Source organism: Populus nigra, chromosome 17 (assembly GCF_951802175.1).
Source record: "Populus nigra chromosome 17, ddPopNigr1.1, whole genome shotgun sequence".
Classification (NCBI taxonomy): domain Eukaryota; kingdom Viridiplantae; phylum Streptophyta; class Magnoliopsida; order Malpighiales; family Salicaceae; genus Populus; species Populus nigra.
Genome location: NC_084868.1, coordinates 14,330,201 through 14,351,292, shown reverse-complemented (window position 1 = coordinate 14,351,292; position 21,092 = coordinate 14,330,201). Strand labels below are relative to the sequence as shown.

The 21,092-nt window shown below is 35.7% G+C and overlaps 3 protein-coding genes across 7 annotated transcripts; all 3 read right to left on the bottom strand.

The window, feature by feature from the left end:
* Positions 1-12: 12 nt before the first annotated feature.
* LOC133676914 (myb family transcription factor PHL7-like) lies at positions 13-4,554 on the bottom strand. Of its 5 annotated transcripts, none has more exons than XM_062098714.1 (7): positions 4,105-4,554; positions 2,507-2,653; positions 1,738-1,814; positions 1,592-1,634; positions 1,406-1,463; positions 1,090-1,159; positions 13-723 (listed from the first exon to the last, which is right to left on the bottom strand). In XM_062098714.1, exons 1-7 carry the CDS (start codon positions 4,112-4,114, stop codon positions 184-186), a joined length of 945 nt encoding a protein of 314 aa, XP_061954698.1. In that variant the 5' UTR covers positions 4,115-4,554; the 3' UTR covers positions 13-183. The 5 variants fall into 5 exon arrangements, with proteins under 5 accessions (XP_061954698.1, XP_061954699.1, XP_061954700.1 ...); XM_062098715.1 differs by having other exon boundaries at positions 1,406-1,454; XM_062098716.1 differs by having other exon boundaries at positions 2,507-2,737; positions 4,105-4,512.
* A 982-nt stretch (positions 4,555-5,536) lies between these two features.
* LOC133676915 (protein PHR1-LIKE 3-like) lies at positions 5,537-8,083 on the bottom strand. The gene is made up of 6 exons (XM_062098719.1): positions 7,725-8,083; positions 7,167-7,243; positions 7,019-7,073; positions 6,711-6,789; positions 6,554-6,623; positions 5,537-6,204 (listed from the first exon to the last, which is right to left on the bottom strand). The coding sequence occupies exons 1-6, from the start codon at positions 7,924-7,926 to the stop codon at positions 5,743-5,745; spliced, it is 945 nt and encodes a 314-aa protein (XP_061954703.1). The 5' UTR covers positions 7,927-8,083; the 3' UTR covers positions 5,537-5,742.
* Positions 8,084-13,014: 4,931 nt separating this feature from the next.
* LOC133676759 (E3 ubiquitin-protein ligase WAV3-like) lies at positions 13,015-16,896 on the bottom strand. The gene is made up of 4 exons (XM_062098492.1): positions 16,687-16,896; positions 16,119-16,307; positions 15,582-15,725; positions 13,015-14,590 (listed from the first exon to the last, which is right to left on the bottom strand). Exons 2-4 carry the CDS (start codon positions 16,254-16,256, stop codon positions 13,253-13,255), a joined length of 1,620 nt encoding a protein of 539 aa, XP_061954476.1. The 5' UTR covers positions 16,257-16,307; positions 16,687-16,896; the 3' UTR covers positions 13,015-13,252.
* Between the last annotated feature and the right edge of the window lie 4,196 nt (positions 16,897-21,092).

Genomic DNA, 21,092 nt, shown 5'->3' with positions numbered 1-21,092 from the left:
AGGCTATTGCAGTTACTTAACCAAATTCACCCTCATTTATATTGCTTTTCGTTTAGCTGAACCTAATCATCTCCAAACATCTACCATCAATTTGTTTGACCGGATTAAAAATACGTTTAAAATTACAAAGACAAGGCAAAGTGAAAAGATTCAACAAGGGTACACATCATGCAGCCAGTAAAACTAAAGGTCACTGCCTAAGACCTCCGATTGATCTTCGTTTCCCATTGATAACCCAGATGAAGGATCGAATTGCTCTCTGGTCAAGAAGGCAGAGTGCGGTTGTGGATAGGAATTTAAGCTCGACTCCAATATCTGGTGTGTAAGAACCATCTCTGGTTTGCCAAATGCTACACCCATGCTTACCATTTGCTTCTTTAGTGACCTCTCACCTCTAGGGCTCTCTGCTGGGGAACCAGTATTGCAACGTGAATCTGGTGTTAATGGCTCGTGCTGAGAGGAGAATGATTCATCAATTGAAAGACTCTTTGTTGGGGCACATTCCTTGGCAACCTTGTCTTGGAGGGGTGATTCAGAAGTTGGGGCAGGGGTTGCTGGGTCTGTTTTGTTGTCAGATACTGGGCAGTTGTCACCTGATACTGGGGCAGAGACCCCTGAACCAGGCACATCTTCAAGAACTCCGCTCAATCGTTGTTGCTCTTCAATTATCTTCTTCAAATACTTCCCTTGGGCTTCTATGCGTAATTGTAGCTGTCTCTGCACCTGTTATGTTCAAAACAAACAGAAATTGCATGCTGGTAAGAATGGGGTTGGGCATAAACCTTTGATTACACAGTGAAGTTAGACCTTACATTAGAACCAGGGACTAATGTGCATAGAAAAGTTTCCACACATGTAGGCGCAGCAAAATATTGAAGTTTCATAGTTAAATAAACAAGATGGTAAGAATTGGTTATCTTGCTATGATTTCCATGTTCCAAAAACATCCACTGACTTGGGTTATTTCTTTTTCCTCATTCAAGCAGGAGTTTAAAAGCCCAAGTTGGTGATAAAAGATCATACTGATGAGAGAGAGAAAAAATGATAATAAATGAACTAATTGGATGCCTAGTAGCAAGGAAAACATGCCTCCAATTGCTCATGTAGACGCTTTTGCACCTCCATCTGCAGCTTGAGTGCTTCTGTAATTTGCATTCCACTGCAAACAAGAATCCCCAAATAGCTCAAGCCCATTTTCTAAATGATTCAAAACAAATTACGAAATATACTACTTGTGAGTCTTGCCTTCGAGGCCAAGGTGTCCAAGTGTTTTATAGGATATGGAGCAAAACCAAATTCTTCAGTCTAGAGTGTCCAAAAGATATCCACAACACATGATTCTTTGAATAAAATGATTTTGAATAACAAAAAGAAAGCAGAGAAGAGATGAGAGAGTTCCACTTACGATGAACCATCCGAATTGGAAAGCACATCCCCTGTTTCCTTCTTGTCCACTTTTTTCCCTTGCATTACCATTGTCATTTGAATCAGAAACAATATTTTTTACATAAGGATATGTTAAACAATGCACAACTAGTGTGGCGTGCATGAACAACTAAGCACATAAACAGCAAAGATCAGATGGGCTTACCATCGGATGAGGAGTCGGGAAGGTATTTTGCAAGTCGATATTTCTGGACACATCAGGAGATCATAGTCATTAAATGATATTAAACAAAATTATCAAAGAAAAGGGAATTTGAAGTTTCGAATAGGATGAGAATGGAGTTTATATGCCTGTAAATGGCTTTTAACATGGTAAATTGTCAAGCCTTGCACACCCATGACTCTGAGAACACCTTTAGGTGTAGCCCCTGGAGAGAGGTAAAAGAATTCAAAAACAAAAAAAGTAATTATTCAACACCTTATTTGTTAAATAAATTTATGAAATGTTTTGAACATCTGATCTGCATTTCCATGCAGTTATATTGAGTTATAAGTCTCAGTTGGGTTCTCACACAATTAAATACCCAAATTTCCTACTTCAGACGGAATTTTAATCAAATGAGAGCACTATGACAAGTGATTGAGTATCCATTTTGTTCATGAGCTAATGTACACAAATAGGGGCCTTATTATTTTATTTTTTTTACAATATATGATCAACTGTATGCAAAATCTGTGAGTAGCTTTGGTTATCCAAAAGCATTGCAACACTAAAACTGCATCTCTTTCTAGAAGAGGAGGGAACTTTTTCTTTTATCTGGCAAGTGCCTCTCTTTTTATTTGCCCCCTTCCATCAGTCAAAATGGAAAAAGATGACAAAATGCTTAACAAACTATCCAATGACAAGTAAAAATTCTCTTCAAACAACCAACCTGTCAATTACATGCATGAGACGCCTAAGAGTTGCATGGAGAAAAAAAAACTTCACTGATTTAAGCTCTTTTGATGCTTTACAAAGAATATATTTGTAAAAATTAGATAAATAGAGTTTAAAAAATAACAAAAAAAAAATCACAGTTAGAAATAAAAGACCAGCCAGGTGGATGTTGATGAGACTTACGATCTGGCCCACCAAGCTGAGCCACAGCATCAACAAAGCGTTCGTGAAGCTCATGAGTCCAACGCAATCGTTGCTTTGAGGCAAGATTAGGATTGTTGTTGAGACTGTTCCCTCCATTGATGGGATCCATTGTCATAGCTTCACAATCTAAATGTTGATCATTAACTAATGAGTTTTTATGTAGGAAACTTGAACTAGGAACACTCTCCAGCTGATACTTATGTCATTCATCTATAACCACAAAACCCAGTAGGTAAGACAAAGGAATGAGAAAAGTAGTGTCATCTTTCTATTTGAGTATAGCTTGCATTTGGAAAAACAATGACACTTAAGAAGATAAAATATCCATCTAGAGTGAAGCAGAGGAAGCATGGTTGAAGTTTTATAAACAGGAATGCGATGGAGGAAAACATGGTTGCATGGAGGGTGCCTTCTTATTATTAACCAAAATCATGAACTTTTATAACAACCAAAAAAAAGATTATTATACGTATCCAGCATGCTAATTTTTAACAAGGGACCATATCCTAAGGCTTGGAGATCTTTTCCTTCCATTAAATCTCCGCCATGAAGTGAAAACCAAAACCCTGATATTTGGCAAAACTTTACTCCCTTACGCTACTTTTAAATGAATAGGGAATTTAGAAACAGAGCTGGCCACAAGAAGTACTAAGGTCCTGGCGATAGTCCAGAAAATCACTAGTTTAACCACTTGGCATATCAATGGTGCTTGGATACAAGCATGTGCAGCATTAATTTATTTATAATATCTATATTCCACACCCTAAACCTTAAAGATGCTAAATCACACAAGAAAGAGTTGAACTTTTATTTGGTAATTCAGGTTGTTGAAAACTAAGTTAAATAGAAAGTGAGTAATTGGGAGTACAACTGATCCCCAATAATATCTCCGCTTGCATCTCCTTCAATGTTCTTTCCTTGGGCGAGTAAGGTGATGTGGAGCAAAATTGCAGCTAATGGATTTGAAGGTTGGAAGTTAAAACACGAGAAGCAACCAAAATAAAAGACATGACTAAGATGTTGTTGTGGTAGCCTAACAGAAGCAGGTGTTTTGGATTGTCTGCTAGTATTGAGTTTTTTAAAAAAAATAAAAAATCAACAAAACTTGTAACAAAAAAAATAATCAAGGGAACAGTGAAGAAGCAAGGTAACCTAATTAATTGAAAGATAAGCCGATGCAGTCGGTGTCATATCATGATATACAGTAAATCAGTAAGAGTGTGTGCCTGTATTTGTAAATGACAATAAATAACATAGCAATTAGCGATTAAGCAACTAACAAACAAACAAACAAACAATTGATGTAAGAAATCTAAAATAACAATGTCTCTGAAACTGAAGTGGAGCCTGGAGGAGGAATATTAGAAGCAGAAACAAATTAGGAATTTGTAGTGATTAGGGTTTGTTTCTTTTATTACAGAGAGAGAGTAAGTATATAATTAGCAATCGAGAGAGATGAGGAGAAGACCGAGATGTACGTGAGGCAATTTTAAGGAATAAAGAGTCAAGAAGGAGAGATTGGGAACTGGAATATACAAGGAAAAGAAGGATGAGAAGGCAGGGAGAGAGGGACCTACCCAGATCCATATCTCTATTGCTGGACTCTGTTAGTACATCCCATATGCCGTTGCTGCTGATCTTGCTGGGATTTCGGAGGAGGAGGAGCTCCTGCTGCTGCTGCTTTCCCTAATCCTAATATTGATGGTTGATCGATTGATTGTGGAATCTATGAGTGATAATAATACTAATATCTAATCTCTCTTTCGCGCTGTGTTAGTTAACAACGCTGCTGGATAGATGGATAAAGAAAGAGACGGATTGGGAAGAGGTTTTTTTTTTTTTGTTTTTTGAATGAGAGAGAGAGAGAGAGAGAGAGAGAGAGAGAGTTGGAAATGCTTGACCCAAATGACCACCACACAGTCACACGATTGTTTTCTTTTCTTTTACTTTCTTTCTTCTCCCAGCCTTTCCCTTCTTCTTCCTCTTCCTCTTCCTCTTCCTTTTCTTTCTTTTTTTTTTTTAAGAAAAATAAGTAAGTTGTGTTTGAGAACCCTCGAGTGGATTTGAACCTTCAAACCCCATCCCTCATCCAGAATCGTTTGTCCATAATAGTAAATTAATATATAGATGACAAATCCACACGAACCGGCGGACGGACCGACCCTATAAAGCACACAAAACGCACTGTTTTACTTACTCCCACCACCAGAATAAATGAATAAATAAACCGAAACATGGAGGGTAATGTTTATTTATTATGGGACGACGTTATAGCGGGCCGCGGACACTTGTGTTTTTTTTTTTTGGGGGGGGGGGTTGTTATTAACTGGTGTCCATCATATGTGATGAATACAATTAACTGGTATCCATGATGTTTGATAAATACAATACATGACGGCGAAGAATAGGATTGGAAACGCGAGTGAGGACAACCGGCCTTCTCACGGAATCTTCATTTGTCATATTCCGTTTTTCTCTCCCCTTTAAAAACGAGGGAATGGATATTCCGTCAAATTCTCTGCCCCTTTTCTTTATGCCTTTCATCGATGATTGTTATGTGCTTGGCTCTTCTTCTTCTCCCCACTTTCCTTGCCTGACCGCACGCCCCTTCTTTTTATTTTACTTCTATTCCCAAACATTCCCATATCCAGTCTCTTTTAATACTCTATTCATTACTCCTCTTTCTAATTAAGCTACTCGTATGACCACCAGGTAACCATCCATCCATCCATCCATCTGAAGACAAGATCTTTGATCTTCCATGGCTTGTATTAATCGCATTCTTGTAACCAAGTCATCTTTTTCCTGAATAGCGCATCATCTTTCACGGCAAAAGATAGCTGCTTTCATTAACACCACCTCATTCCCATTCCACGCATTGTTTATATCAAATTAAGTCATCGGAACAGTTTTTTTCTTTCTTTCTTTCAAGTGAGGAGACTGTATTTTTATGAGAAGATGATGAATTATATATGGTGACAATACTAGTTTAACGTAACTAGTAGGCAATTTAATCAGCAAAAGTGTGAGAGTGATTGGCAAGAAATCGCATAATCCTGTTAATGATTCACAATTTGAATTTACACTTACGAAACAATCCATCTCCACCACATATTTCTGCCTGACGACTTGTCCACATGACCGGATCTGCATTCATTCGCTTGGTCGAACAGGAGAATCTTACTTAATCACATAAGATGATGATCCCGGGTTTTTCAATTCCATATTCCATACAGAGAGGCGCCATAGGAATTGACTTGGGTCGCATTAACTTCTGCATTTCCCATTCTTGTTTCACCCCAGATCAAAGATGTTGCTGACTCCAAGCTCAGCATCCCTTTCTTCCCTCCAGCTGGAGATCCTTCCAAATTCAAACCTCCAGGACTCTCGTTAGAAGTCAGGCAGCTTTCGGTAGAACAATCAGCCCCTTGGTGATGAAGACCAGGCAGTACATCCTCTGGACCATGCACTTCAGCCACCTCAGAGGTTTGTAAGGAGTAAAAGCCAAGTGGATCAAGAGAGGCAATTCTAGTTGTCTTGGTTCCCAACCCCTTCTGGCTATCTGTATCAATAACTGCAGCACCAATAAATTGATCAGCAAGCATCTTACAAGCTCTCTCGAGCATGGCCAGATATCTTCGTTCTGCATCCAGGCGAATATGCAAGTGCTTCTCAGCCTGCATAATAACATATGAAGATCAAACAGCTGGTGCATAGAGTCCCTCAGTAAAAGAGGTGTAGAGCCAGATGAAAAGTCCACTTGAAATAGTTCCTAATAGAATGATAATGAAAAATTCTTTATCAACTGCCAATTAGTTACCATTTTGTGCACATGGTGAAACTGAATGAAACTTGTCACGAGCTAAATAAAGATAGAAGAGTTCTTGATTATTATCAATTATATTTCAAGCTCAGCGAACAAAAACCCACTTCCAAACACTCACTACCAACATCTATTTCCATAAAAAAAAAAGTATGATAACAGAAACACAAGGCTAATTTCTCATACAGCGGAAGAAACTTTACCTCCACTTGTAGATGCAATTTGCTTTGCACTTCCATTTGTGCGCGTAATGCCTCTTTGACTTCATAACCTCTAAAAACAAACATTCTCTTAAGATAATTCAGTAAACTCAAGAATTTACTGCCCATCACTAACTTTTAGTAAAGAAGAAATTCTTACTCATTCACATCAGAAGCTGTCATATTCAGAGAAGAGTTGCCAGTACAAGGGTTTTCTAAGAGATACGAGCCAGATAATCCTTCCATAGGCAAAAGGGGAGAAGTTAGTTTATGCTTTAAGATGGACATCAGGGAGATCATGATAGAAAATTTCTTCCCTCAGCAGATATGCATTATAGAGAAAATGTGAGAGAGAGAGAGAGACAGCATCAACATTATTATTATGAAAAAAAAACATCCGTGCAAAAATATAATTTTAGTTAAATTGATAGATAACAGGACAATTCAGCAAATCATAACAGGACCTACCATCTTTGAATGTGTCGCTCATATCCTTCCCCGATTGCTTACCCAGTCTATATTTCTGCAGATTTCACAGAAAGAAACGTTATACTAGAGCATCAAAATTAGGTCCATAAAAGATCAATTTTGATCAAAAGGGAATGGGAATGAAAACCTGAAGGTGGCTCTTTAAATGAAAGAGGGTCAATCCCTTGACATTCATTGTACGCAAGATGGCCTTTGGGGTGGCTTCTGCAAACCATTGGAGTGCATGTTGTTGTTATTAATAATACTAAAAATAACAGGATGACAGGATGACATGATCCATGGGAGGTTTCTACAATCTACATATAAATAAAGAATTACTAATCAAGTTTAGTACAGTAGCAAATAAAGATGGAGGATTTAGTCCATGTTTTCAAAAAGCAAGCACCTTTTCTCTCTATTTTTTTCTAGATGAGTGCTAATAAAAAAGAGAATGGTATTGTTGGGGCCTGGGGAATCATTATCCGACACAAATCAACTAGTTCTACTACAACAACTAATAATAATAATAAGAGGTCTAAATAAACCCTAAGCCCTAAAACAAAACAAAAAAATCATCAAGAATTGTAAAAGAAGCAATATTCCTTAATCGAACAGATGGCATCCAGGTTAGGTTTGGTAGAAATAGAAATGAATAGTTAAGCAGAAGGAGAAAAGAAATGAGAAGAAAAGGCAGAACAAGACAGACTATTGGGACCGCCGAGCTGAGAGACAGCGTCAACGAAGCGTTGGTGAAGATCGGCAGTCCAACGGAGGCGAGGCTTGGGATCGGAAGTCAACACAACTTGGGCTCCTCCTTGCATTCCTAATCCAATTCCAATTCCTGATTGATTTTGATGCATTTCTTCCATAATCATCCCTCCGATTCCAACCCCCCTGCTCTCCAACATAATTATCTCTCTCTCTCTCTCGCTCTTTTTGGTTTCTAATCTAGGGCACAGAGTAGTTGTTAAATTGCAGTGAGAGTCCCGAAACCCAGTTCCCCAACCTCCACAGACACAACCATTCCTTTATAATACTGTCTTGTCCTGTCATCTACTAATAACCACAACTGCTTGTTCATATACATAAAACAACTAGTTAATTGTACCGTGATTTGTAATGGGTTAATATTAATTTTAAAAAATATATATATATAGAAAATATTTTAATAGTAAGTGAATAAATTTTATAATAACAACAATTTTATACATAATCCAAGTTTATTTGGGTCTATCTCATATATATATATATACACACACACACACTGTGACCCAAGTTTACTTATAAACACTGAAAATAAACTTTTACATAAATTAAAAAAAAATATAGATGGAAAAAAAAATGAGATAATTAATTTACAAATTCAAATAAATTAAATTGTAATGGTTTTTTTATAAGAAAAGGAGGGGAAAAAAGAATTATGACTAAATTGTAAAAGAGAGAAAAGAATTGGTCAAAGTATAATTAAAAGAAAATAGAACTATAAATACCTCATTCTTTCCATGTGGTCGATTGCATAAGGTAAGAAAGAGAAGGGGGGAGATTTTAAATTTTTCTCCACCAAAATTGAGGAAAAAACTTCAAAAATTTTAAGATTATACAAACTTTAAACTACTAAATAGAGAGAACACTCATTAACAAAAGAATTAACAAGGAAACAAGTGAAGAAATTGTTAAGAAAAGAGGAGAAGAGGGTTGGCTACATGCAAGGAAAGAGAAGCTAAAAATCTTCAACCAAATTTAAGTTGAAATCCAAATTTAAAGACCCTAAACCTAATTGTGAAAATCAATTTGAAATTTGATTAGAAATTGTGCATCAATTTCATATTTTATAAATTAGGGTTCTTGAGTGAAAATTTAAAGAATTGCAGAATTTATTAGGATGAAGTTAATTAAACTATTATAAATTTTTTAAAACATGAAAATCATGCAAAATTACCAAAGAAAAACTAATGACCAAGGGACATGAGTGGCCGACCATGTTAGGGTTGAATGAGAGGAAAAGAAATTCTAAATTTATACTTGATAAACCTTGTGATATGCGTTATGATGTGAACAATTAGTAAATAAGACAAATCATTGCATAAAAAGGAAAAAGGGGACCATAGTCCCCTTAAACCAAGTTCAATCAAGAATAGATTGAGGGGAGGTAGGAATAGTTTTAGCATGTTATATGTTAATGATATAAGAATTAGTTGCAGTAGGAAGCTTACTAATAGGAAAAGCATGAAAACTTGATAATAGAAAACTGTGAGTCAAATGTGTGTGTTATGTGAGGTGGAAACAAAATTATTAACCACGGGTATAGCTTATGGTTCGGCTTTGAAGGAGTCGCGAAGTGTAGGAAAAACATACGAATGGCTGTCTTGAGAGAAAATGAGAAAATAGGGATAAGGATTCGGGCCTAAAAATGATAAAATTTGAGGAAGGGTTCTTCATAGAAGTTATAGTTAGGGATGTTAGTTTTCCAATAAATCCTACCTCGCTTAATTTGAAATTTTATAACTCCAGATATATGTAAATATCTGAGGAGAGGTTGAGTTGTCACCTCTGTTGGCATATTCAACCAATCGACAAAATGGGAAAACTTAGTTCCGTTAGGCGCAGAATCAGACTTCTTTCACTTAGAAAATGTGTGGTGTTGTGTCATAGGGTTCAAAGGAAATAAGTCGTATTCAAAACCGAATTGGTGATGATAGTTATAATTTAATAAAGAACAATGATCTAAAGGGATATAATGAGAAACGTAATTATAAATAAAACAATTGTTAAAAAGAAGTCAACATTATTGTTGTTGTTGTTGTTGTTGTTGTTGTTTTTATAAAAAATGTAACGAAGTAAGAAATTATATGGTATACCTATGGATTCAAGGGGGACCGCTGGAGGGGCACAACAATAAAGGAGCGTGCACCGAGTTTCTACAGCAGGTAGGTGTTCTACACCTATATCTTTCTTAAATGTACATAATTATGAAATCTTGTTTAATTTTTGGATTTTATATATAAATGTTGCCAAAAGGAAAGCATCTAATGAAATGAATGAAAAATAAAAACATACTTAATTAACTATTCTGGTGGGGAATAATTAATAATATCAATGGGTTCCATTGATATCAACATTTCCATGGATTCGATTAGTAAGTTCCGAGAACATAAGGCTAATGATGTAGTAAGGTTTACTAACGTTGGTATGATTATCCCAAACATGGAGAATATTGAATTTGATTAACTATTCCAGGTTAGGAATAGTTAATGATATCGATGAGCTAAATTGATATCGACATTTTTGTGCAACTTGATTAATTATTCCTGAAATGAAGGCTAATGATATTAAGGGTCCTTGACATTGACAATTCCGCAGATATTTCAAAGTATTGTTGGGATTTGATTAACTATTTCAGATTAGAAATAGTTAATGATATTAAGAGGTTGTATTAATATCAGCATTCATGATAAATTTAATTAGTCAGTCCCGATGAAGGAGACTTATGATACTAATAAAATTCATTAGTATCGGCATTATTATCCCAAGGTTTTGGGAAGAAGAAGAAGACAAATATATGATTAGCTATTCGATGAAAGATGGTTAATGATATTAATAAATTGGTATCGACACTTTCTTTGAGGAATTGTCCTTCGATATAAATACGTGATATTGGTTGAAGATTGAGAATGAAATGAAAAATGTTAGTCAATTCATGAGAAATAAATCTTAAAAAGGACAAAGCATGAATTGTAGGGAAATATAAATGAATATTAGTCTTGAATAAATTGCTTGATTACCTTTATTAATAATGTTTTCCATAATATTTATATTTCATTGTTATATTTGTTTCAGGTCCGTCACACTTATGACATGAATGATTTTCAGATATTTCCATCCTTTAGCTACCTAAATTTAGGTGAATACTTATGTAATTTGTATCTTAAAAAATTGTTATGACTTGAATTGTATTAATATCTTTTAAATTGAATGTATGAATTTAAATTTTATTTTCATGTATTTAAAATCTACATGTGTGTGTGTGTGTGTGTTTACTTATTTAGTGTTATTCAATACTTCATTTATATTATATTAATGATTGAGAGATTACGATTTCATTGATGTTGATTGTTGGAATTGAGACCGGGCCGTGATTGAATAATGATAAAAAGAAGTGTAACAGGTTGTTGTCGATAACTTGAAACTTCCCAATATAAGAAAGATTTTGTTGAAATTTTGGTAGAATTTTTGGAGGACTCTTGTATGAATTTTATTTTTAAAAACAATTACCGTGTTTTTCCATAAATTATAATTGGTGTGTTGTTTTAGTAACTAAAATGTTACATTAACTTTGGGTTTTTTTATGTTCTTTTATTAAATTGATATTTTTAACTTCACCCTTCAATGTTAGGTTATTGGACCTTGAGTTTTGTGGATTTTTTCAGTTTTTTTTCTGTGGGGTTATCCTGATCTCATATCTCGGGTTACAGATTAATCAAATTAACCCGGTTTGACTCGGATTTTTTCTTTTTTTTTTAAATTGATTTTTTTTCTAATTTCATCTTTCATTATTTAGTTTGCTTGGGAGTTATCCTCCATTATATTATTCAATTTCTTTTGTGTGCGTTTATCATGGTCTTATGATTGGACCGTGAATTTGACATATTGTCTCAAGTCATGTTTTTTTTTGCCATGTTTTAAATTTGATATTTTTTTTTAATTTGTCCTTCAATGTTTACTTTGCTAGTAATTAAACTTTAAATTTATTTTATTTTTATTTTTACAAGGTTTAACGTTCGCATTCAAATCTCTCTTTGTTATTAAATAAAATCGTTGAGATCTTTTAAAAATATATAGAGACTATCTTTTTTATAATATTGACAAGCGTTTATTTTTTTTATTTGCCATTGTCTTTTTCATTATAGTTTGATTTTTTTATAATCATATTATTAAATTAACTGATTTTATTTAAATCATTCGAATGAATGACCCAAACTCTTTTTAAAACACTATAATCACTCAATTTGTTTTTACATTAAAAAAAATTAACTCAGCCTATGACGCAGCACAAACCACCCTCATGGTGAGCTCCATGTCATTGAGCTCCATGTCATTTCATTAAAAATAATTATGGATAACTGCCCACTGCTATTTAGTATTGTTTTCATTTTTATTTTATAATAAAAATGTATTTTTAAATGAATTTGTTATATTTTAAAAAAAATTAAAAACACACCCTTAACATTAGTACAATACATATTTTTTAGATGTCAATCTTAAAATTTGATAAAATAAATAAAAAATACTATAGGAATAATAGTCGCAAAATGGACTTTTTTAAATGAAAAAATACCCCAAATAAAAAAATATTTAGGGTCAAAGAAATCTCCCTCTCTAATTCGCTTTAATCCTCTTCAACAATAATATAGAAATGAGATTCTCCATTGATGAAACTTGATAACATGACCCTTTTTCTTATTAATTTATGGTGATTCGAAATTAAAAAAAAAATATGCACATGATATTTTTTACTCAAGTTCTGAATAAGAAAGATCAAAGGTTCTAATTTTACTTCAAAATGTTTTTTTTTTCCACTCATTAAGTTGTAATTTCAAATCGGGGTGTTTTCGGAAATAAATTATTTCAATTTTGACTCGATGAAATCACTATATATTTCATGACCACAAAAAAAAGCCTCCTACTCTCTTGGAGGCCGCAGCACGAGTCTTCAGAAATTGTGGCTTTGACAGCTGTAATTGGAAGGAAGTAAGTGAATGATTTTATTAATCTCCAGTCCACATCATGACTTTAATTGATACGATCGATGGCGAATGCATGGCTTCTTAATGCTGAAGACTCTCCTCTCCTCCTCCATCTGTTAAATGTGTTGAGTAAAATCTCATCATCATATTTTGCTCTCTGCCTCTTGCTTGCATCACTCTCTGTTTTCCTTCTTGAGGGGAGAGCAGATGTTTATATATGAAATCTTTCTATTTATCTCTGAGCAGCTAAAGTAGTGAAAAATTGCAATGGAGATCTGAATGAATCAAAGCACCAGGTATGATTTTTTTTTACAGATCGACTCCGATTTTAAATTTTCTAAAGCACTCTCGTTTGAACAATTTTTTTTTTCTTTTTCCCGCAGTCTAAGCACGGCTACTTGGTCAAACTATCTGGCGGCTCACAGAAAATCTCTGAAATCCCCCGTTGATATGGTTGACATGTTACTGTAAAGTTCTGGTGTTGCTTGGCTCAAATCCTATAGCCATGCAAATGCTTAGCCCATCTTCTAGCCATGTAAGGATCATGGTAATCCCAACTCTCAACACTACTACTCCTTCCACCAAGTATACTGCTGGAGTCCCTCCCTACTACAGCTTCCCTGTCATCTTCATTTGCTTCCCTTTTATCCCCTAGAGCCACCGCAGTTTCTCCTGTTCTGTTGAATTCCTCAACTCCGCCATCAATGTAGCTATATCCTACACAAACATATCCCGACTCGCCCACTTCCAAGACAATTCTCCTTTCTTCGCCGCCCCGTAGCTCTCCAAGCCTTATGATCCTGGCTTCATCCCCTATCCTCAATTGGACATCTCTAATAACACCTCCAAGCAGTCTGGCCAAGAACTCTTCAAATTCATGCATGACGAACCCATTTGAAGTGCCAAAGCCAAATCCCACGTGAAACCGATGGATGGGAATAGGAACTTGCAAATTGATAGCATTGTACGATCTCGTTGGACTATCAGACAGATGTAAGATAGTAGACTGTGGATTCTTGTGTGCACGATCCTCGAGAATTTTTATCCCTTTTTTGAGACCTTCAATCGGGTCTGCTTGCCCCATATAGAAAAGGCGGTCAATGACCTGTAAGGCTGTTCGCTTACCATAGGATGTCATGCGTCTAAGGGGGAAGACACGGGCTGCAGCTGAAGAGTAAGTCACAATAGCCAAACGATCAATGGGTCGGAGAGAGAAAACCACTAATGCCATCGATTGCTTGAGAAGCCTCAGATGTGGTCCATTGGGGCTTGCAACCAGAACCATATCCGTTGGTCTTTGATTTGCCAACCTTACTGAGAGATAGGCAGCAGTTGTTCTCCTATTTGATGAGGAGGTGCATGCATAAGACGCTGGTGGGTGTGAAAGCAATGATGAGCTTGTTAAGTTGTAGTGATGCTGGTAATGTTGTGTGCGAGGATGATGAAAGATTGTCAATGGGATTGGCACTAGAGAGAAGTCTAGACGGGGATGATTGGGAGTCTGATCAGGTTCTATGGGGTCATCGTCATCATAACGGGCAGAGCGTAGGAAAGAACGTCTATGGACGCGGAAGTTTGCAATGGAATCATCTAGGATTTGGAAAATGGGATCGGCGTGGTTGCAGGAAAGGGAACAAGGGATATTTAGGTTGCGGGGGAGCTGCGTCCAATGAGCACGGCAGATGGGGCAGGTGACACTACCATGGCGGACATTGGATGAGATGCAGGCAAAGTGGAACGCATGAGAGCACTGCGCTGTGAATATGGCCTGCCCCGGGCTGTTGCCTGTGCTATAACTTAGGGGATCAAGACATATTGCGCACAAGTTCTGCCACATCACATGAATAACTTAATAGGTTAGCTAAAACAAATCCATGAGCATGCCCTGGCAGGAGTTTGAAGTGAGAGACACATTATGAAAAATGACATTTGATCTTGATCTCGAAGACATAAAAACATATTCCTCAAAAGAAAAAAAAGAAAATTTCCCAGAAAAAAACCACTAAAGAATTAGACATCTCAAATTCAGTCTGCTGTTAGTGCAGTCTCAAGAGTAGATAAAAAGAACAAGTTATCAAGGATATTGTTCGATTCACAAGCTACAATTGTACTAATCCTTTCTTTTTTTTATAGAACTATATAATATGATGATTCTTATACCCTGAAAGGTAAAATTTGACTTGGAGAGCAACCTGTTGGCCAAAACTCATGACGGGGGGGCTTTTCCGCGCGCCCCTTATTTTTGTTGCCTTCATGAGAAGGATGATTAGTTGTGGTTATTAGAGAGTGAAATGAGAATTAATATAATTGATATGATGGGGAGTTATTTGGATCATCTACAAACATAAAAAGGTTAAGTATGAAAGGGGAGGGTGCAATAATTGAAAGAAGAAAAAAATGGTAAGAAATCATGTGGTGGTGATAATGCACATTGCCTGTAGGTAGATGAGACGGGACCTTAACTAACAGTGGGTGGAATAGGGCTTCATTTGTGATGAGAAGTTGGGATGTGCAAATATTCAGAATCACAAGCTTTCTTGTAGAATAAATTTCCCTCGAAAATCATACAAAGTGTATTATTACTAGTGAACAGTGTCAAAAAAGGGAAAAAAGGACGGCCTAGAGAAGAGAATTGTCTGCCGCTGTGGGCAAGTGTGAAATGAAGCAGAGCACAAATAAACAGATGAGATTAGCCACGAGAGCAGTCAAACTTTGGATTTCAAGAGTAGATGTAAGCAACGGCCATAGCAAGGTAGATTAAGACATCAAGTTAAGTACTCTCAAAAGCAAAGAGAAGACAAAAAACATGGTTTGCCTACCTTAGAAGCCACGTTGTTGTTTTTTGTATTGCTAATGATGGTGCTGGATTCTTCTTCTTCATCATCATCATCTTCCCCTTCCCCTTCCCCTAAGAAGCTATTCTTTGTCCTTGTGGGAAACATTGCTTGATTAGAATCCGAGATCTGTAAATTTCACTCGCAGGTGTTAGCTGGCTTCTTAATTAATTACAATCCCCTTCCATTAATTAAATTTATCTTGTTATATATATATATATATATATATATATATATATATATATATATATATATATATATGCAAATTAACTGCACAAGGATGGCTTTTTGAGGAGAATTAAAAGGGACCCTTGTCGTCATAAATCAATGTATGTAATATATCGATCTTAATTATAAGATTTCATCCCAAAATCCTAAAGAGAATTAAGGAAAAAACAAAGAGTCTTGTAAATTTGGGAGTTTTGTTGGGGGGGGGGGGGGGGGGCATTGATGATTTATAGATTATCTAGGAAGAGAATCTTCTATTCCCAGGAGAAAAATAGGGAATGAGGAGTTACTTACATTGATGGAGGTGGTATAAATGGAAACAGAGGGATCCGCAGGAGCAGCTGGCTCTCTGGAGGAGAAGGAGGCGCATGCAGCCACCACCATTTTCTTTGCAGCCCTTTTCAGCTTGGATGACGCTGCTCCTACTCCCATGTTTCTTTCTTTCTTTCTTTCTTTCTTTCAAATGCTCTATGCTATGCCACACTGAGAGTTGACAAGGATCAGAAGAGGAATGAACTACGAATATATGGATATGAAGGGAGGCAACTAGTCTTAATGTAATCTTAGTGGCATACAAAGGCTGAAAAGGGGCAGACAAGCCCTGCCAAATTCTGCAGTTTCTTCAGCAGCTTGTGTTGCTTTCTTTCACACGCTCTCTCATATTTGTTTTCAGCTCTCTCTCACCCTTCCTTCCTTCCTGGCAAGCCAAGTACTCCCACATTTTTATACTAACCCCACCACTTTGCTTTAAAGTATCTACTGACCCTTTTTCTTTTATTTGTTTTCCCTCCCTCCCTACCCTAACGTTCTTTACCTTGACCGCTCTCAAGAGAAAAGAAAGAAAGAAGGAGACATTCTTTACCTTTTCCTTTACATCCTCATTTATCATATTGTTTTTCCTCCTTGCCAAACCCAGCGCCGGTGACATGTTCTTCCCTTCTTTTATTTGCTCATGAGTGTGTAAATCAGATGGTGGACTGGCTAGCAGCAAGTGCTGCTAGCTGCTGCTGCTGCTGCTAGACCTCCCCTGAAAGAGAGATGACCTAATCTTTAATCATTGTGAAAGGGATGACACATGTTTATCAATTCAAAACCCCGTCTGCTAGACAGATAAAAAAGAAAGAAAATCCATCTGTAATTATGAAAATACAGATGGATCTACCGTGGCGTGAATGCACTAGCTAGTGATAATATTTTATAGATTTTTTAATTTATTTATATATATATAATTAATGTCCTTTGTATTTCTTAAGTAATTATCATTACATGGATGATCTTTAAAACATTGAAACGAGGGAGAGGATTTATGTCAAGTTTTCAAAATCTTTGGGAGGTCCATGTAACTTCACATACTTGTGGGAGATTATGGTAATTTTATTTATTTCAAATGAAAACTAAGGGCAACTCGGATTAACCGTTGAGATTAAATTCGTCTCTTAATTAAACGTCTTAAAGATGCACTCCTTGATTAATTTGACATGTTTAAGAAATAAATTATTTTAAGTGATAATTTTAAAATTTGAAGCAAGAGATGGAAAAACTGGTAAAGGCAACAAGTAGTGGAGTGGAGTGGAGTGGAGTGGAGTGGAGTGCCAGATGCAATATAACATAAATAAATGTAATGAATATTTTGGTGCTTGAATGAATAAGTTTACCGGTGCTTTGTTTTAAGGTTATGTTTGTATTTTTAGAAAGTGATTTTTAAAAAATTATTTTTAAAATTTGTCGTGTTTATTTGCCATTAGAAAAGTTGGTCAATAGAAAATATTTTCCAGTTAAAGAAAAATTTGACTTGGTTTTCAGAAAAGTGTTTTTCTGAAAAATTTAGACGGAAAATACTTTCCGGAAGTTGTGAAAAATTTAAAAATATCATATTATTTTCTGATTATGTCAAATTTAGTCCTCAAACTTTTGATTTCTATATATATTTTATTTTGAATATTTATTTTTCAATTTCATCTCTTAAAATTTAATTTTTATGTTAACTTTGATTCTTATTTTTATAATTGTTATTTGTTTTTTCCTTATTATTTTTTATTAAAATTTTTTATCTACTAAATTTGGTCCTCATTCTTTTGATTGTTACTTATTTTATTTGAAATAATTTATGCAATGTTAATTATTATTATTTTAATTTCTTCATCTTTTTTTTTAATTTTTTAGATTTGATTTCTATTATTTTGATTATTATTTATTTTATTTGAGATAATTTATGAAATTATATTTTTTTCAATTTCATTCTCATTCAACTTTTTAATTTGTAAGATTTGTTCTTTATTATTTTAATAAACTTGAGAAAATAAAACATTAATAAGTTATTTCTCATCTCATTTTTTATAACATAATCAAATATTGAAAAGTGTTTTTCAACTTATTTTTCATTACACTACCGAACATCGAGAAATAATTCATTTTTTTTAAAAAAACTACTTTCCAGCAAACAAACGGGGTCTTATTTTTTTTTTTTTTTTATGTTTGAAATGTGTTTTAATTTTTTAAAAAATTAATATTTTCAAATAAATATACTGATTTCAAAAAAAGACTTCGAGAAAAAACCAAACGTCTCCCCAAGAACAGCAAAGGGAAGACTGCTACCGAGTGAGTGTACAGGCAAAGTGAAAAGAGAAGAAGGTGGGCCCTACCAGCCCCTGCAACCCATCCATCTCCTACATGCCACCAACCAACCACTACAGTACATGGAGAGTGGACCACCCGCCACCCACTCCTACCTGACATGCAAATTAAGGTCCCCTCCGATCCACTCTCCTCCCTTTCCTCTGCTCTCCCAAACGCCCGCCTTCATCTTGTTGCTGCTTTTATTCATGCAGTGTGGCTTCTATGCTTGCTTTTAGCAATCTCTCCAAGACCACATTCATTGATTCTTCATGCATTATTAATGTAGCCAGGAAAAAAAAAACCAAAAGGCAAGAGGTGAAAAAGACCGTTGGAGCCTTTTGAATTTCAAGTTTCCTCTAAATCAAAAACCTGTCTGTCTATGATGACTAACTAGGGACCAAGCCACCAAAGGGCTTTTGCCTTTGCCTTTGCCTTCTTTTCTTCTTCTTCCCCCCCCCCCCCCCCCCCTAAAAAGCTTCTAGCTTGGAGCCAAAAATCCCTTCCTTCCACCAATTGCATTCCATTAATTGGCACTCAAAAACACACACGGGTCTCGTCCACCCTCTTCCTACCAACTGGACTGCATGCCCTAAACTTGCATGCATAGAATTCTTTATAACATCAATGCACATAATTACCATACTTCATAAATTACAAGTGTGGAGACTGTGTGTTCGCTTTGCAGGCTTCGCCTAACAGAACACAATTAGAAAGGCAATTGTTCTAAGCCTGATCTTGGGTTCCTGTTGCCTCGGTAATCTCAAGGTGACAGGTCTAAATACAAAAGGCAAGGGTCCCAAAACTTTGGCCTTTTGTTATTATGACAAATGATAGTATCGCATATCATAAGTTAGATCAACTTTATTTGAAAACACATGAACCAACCATTTGGATTTGGTACTTCAAATTCAAACATGTCCTGGCTACAGGCGACGCAGCATCCCTCCCGCTTTTCGTGTCAAATGCTCAGCCTTAAACCCTTTAGGTTAAGGATCCATCCGCGATCCTGTCAAGTATCTGTATTGAGTGACTCGTCTCTCTTCATTTGAGTCAAACATTCAGGGGGTGTTTATCACAAATTAAGGAAAGGTTTTGATGTTGACTGGATCTAGCTCCATTAATAAAATCATTAGAGGTTCAATGCATTGAAACAATTGATTGATGCTTAGCTTGACCACTAATTAAGAAATCTACCTTAATTAAAACTGGATATTCTCTTGCAGAGATAATGTCCTTTGATCAGGACAGATTTATAGATTCTTTTCCCAGGGTACTTACTATCTACTTAAATGGGAGGTTCAACTAGACTCAAATCACTAGTCTCCAAATGACAAGCATCCAAATGATGTCAGCTGATAACTCCATCTGTCAATGGCTAATTATGTTGTTATAATTGAAGAAAAACTAAATGATTGTCTGCTCCATGTTGTGCCAAGCTTTTGAGCAAATTACTTACAATATTATAGATCAAAACAGTTTCCCACAAGCTGGAAAAGGATACATGCACTAAAGTTAACCACCGACTGTTATTGAGAAGTAGGGGAGGGGGGGGGGGGATCTCCCTTTAGTGACTGATATGTAATTGGGGGAGGCTTTCAAATGATCTGACCATGAAAAGAAGTAAGAGATTAAAGGTTCATGGTGTCTTCACCAGCCTTGCTAACCTAGCCTACAAAGCACAAAGATGGTTTGATTTTGGTCATGCATTTGACCTAGTCAAATGGGTGGTCAAATTCAGACTTCGAACTATGAGCTAGTTGCACGGCAATGTCTTTTGTTATTTCCCATTTGTTTGAATCAAAGATTCTATTCAGCAGTTAAATATATTTAATGGTTGCTCTGTGGCATCTTCTAATAATCTGGGCCTACCTCCCTCCCTTCGTTTCTCAAACATGTTCCTCAAAAACTGTAATGGGATGTCCTAGTAATCATAAAGCCTTGTGACCACTGACCACAACTTACCATCACTGTTGAAAACCTTAAAGTTTAAAACTGTATGCAGAACCTAGGTGGCTCGATTCTTGATTTCAATGTTCAAAAAGATCTGTGCCTCCTTGTGATCTTAGGGAAAAAAAGATTATCATGCTTCTTCTTCTTCTTCTTTTCGAACGCATTTGAGAAAGGAGATGAATTAAAATTGTGTCCTGTTCTTTACATCGAATTGGATTTAAAATCATGACATTGTCGTTTATTGTCTCATCTATTCCAATATTTTGAAGATGATTGAGCCATGCATCACCACCTTCCACGTCCATCTTTTTTTAAAAAAGAAAAAGAAAAAGAAAAACACAAGAAGAAGAATAAAGATGAAGGGAAAACCTTGAATTAGAAACACTAATAATCCATCAGACTACAAACCCTCTTGATTATTGAGTCTCCAAAACACTAAAAGTTCCCCGTGAAAGAACCAATAATCTTGGCTTGACCTTTAAGAACTTAATTCACCATGATTTGTCTTTTAGGAGTTTCAAAGCCTTCGACAAGGCTAAGTATTATTGCATCTTCATTATACTCTCTCATAGAAAGCATGAAAATTTAATTTGGAGAAATACTCATTATAGCAATATGAACTAGAAAGAGATATTTTTCTTTAATTTTCATGCATTCCTTTTCTTATTTCTTTTCCTTCTATTCGGAACAAAATAGCTAGAA

Coding starts and splice junctions, on each gene's coding strand:
- LOC133676914 (XM_062098714.1), bottom strand. Junction 1,464..1,591: donor TCCCGACTCCTCATCCGATG/GTAAGCCCATCT, acceptor TGGTAATGCAAG/GGAAAAAAGTGGACAAGAAG. Junction 1,160..1,405: donor TCCAATTCGGATGGTTCATC/GTAAGTGGAACT, acceptor TCTTGTTTGCAG/TGGAATGCAAATTACAGAAG.
- LOC133676915 (XM_062098719.1), bottom strand. CDS start 7,926: ATGTTGGAGAGCAGGGGGGTTGGAATCGGAGGGATGATTATGGAAGAA. Junction 6,790..7,018: donor GAGCGACACATTCAAAGATG/GTAGGTCCTGTT, acceptor TGCCTATGGAAG/GATTATCTGGCTCGTATCTC. Junction 6,624..6,710: donor ACAGCTTCTGATGTGAATGA/GTAAGAATTTCT, acceptor GTTTGTTTTTAG/AGGTTATGAAGTCAAAGAGG.
- LOC133676759 (XM_062098492.1), bottom strand. CDS start 16,256: ATGGGAGTAGGAGCAGCGTCATCCAAGCTGAAAAGGGCTGCAAAGAAA. Junction 15,726..16,118: donor TTTATACCACCTCCATCAAT/GTAAGTAACTCC, acceptor TGAAATTTACAG/ATCTCGGATTCTAATCAAGC. Junction 14,591..15,581: donor ACAACAACGTGGCTTCTAAG/GTAGGCAAACCA, acceptor GTGATGTGGCAG/AACTTGTGCGCAATATGTCT.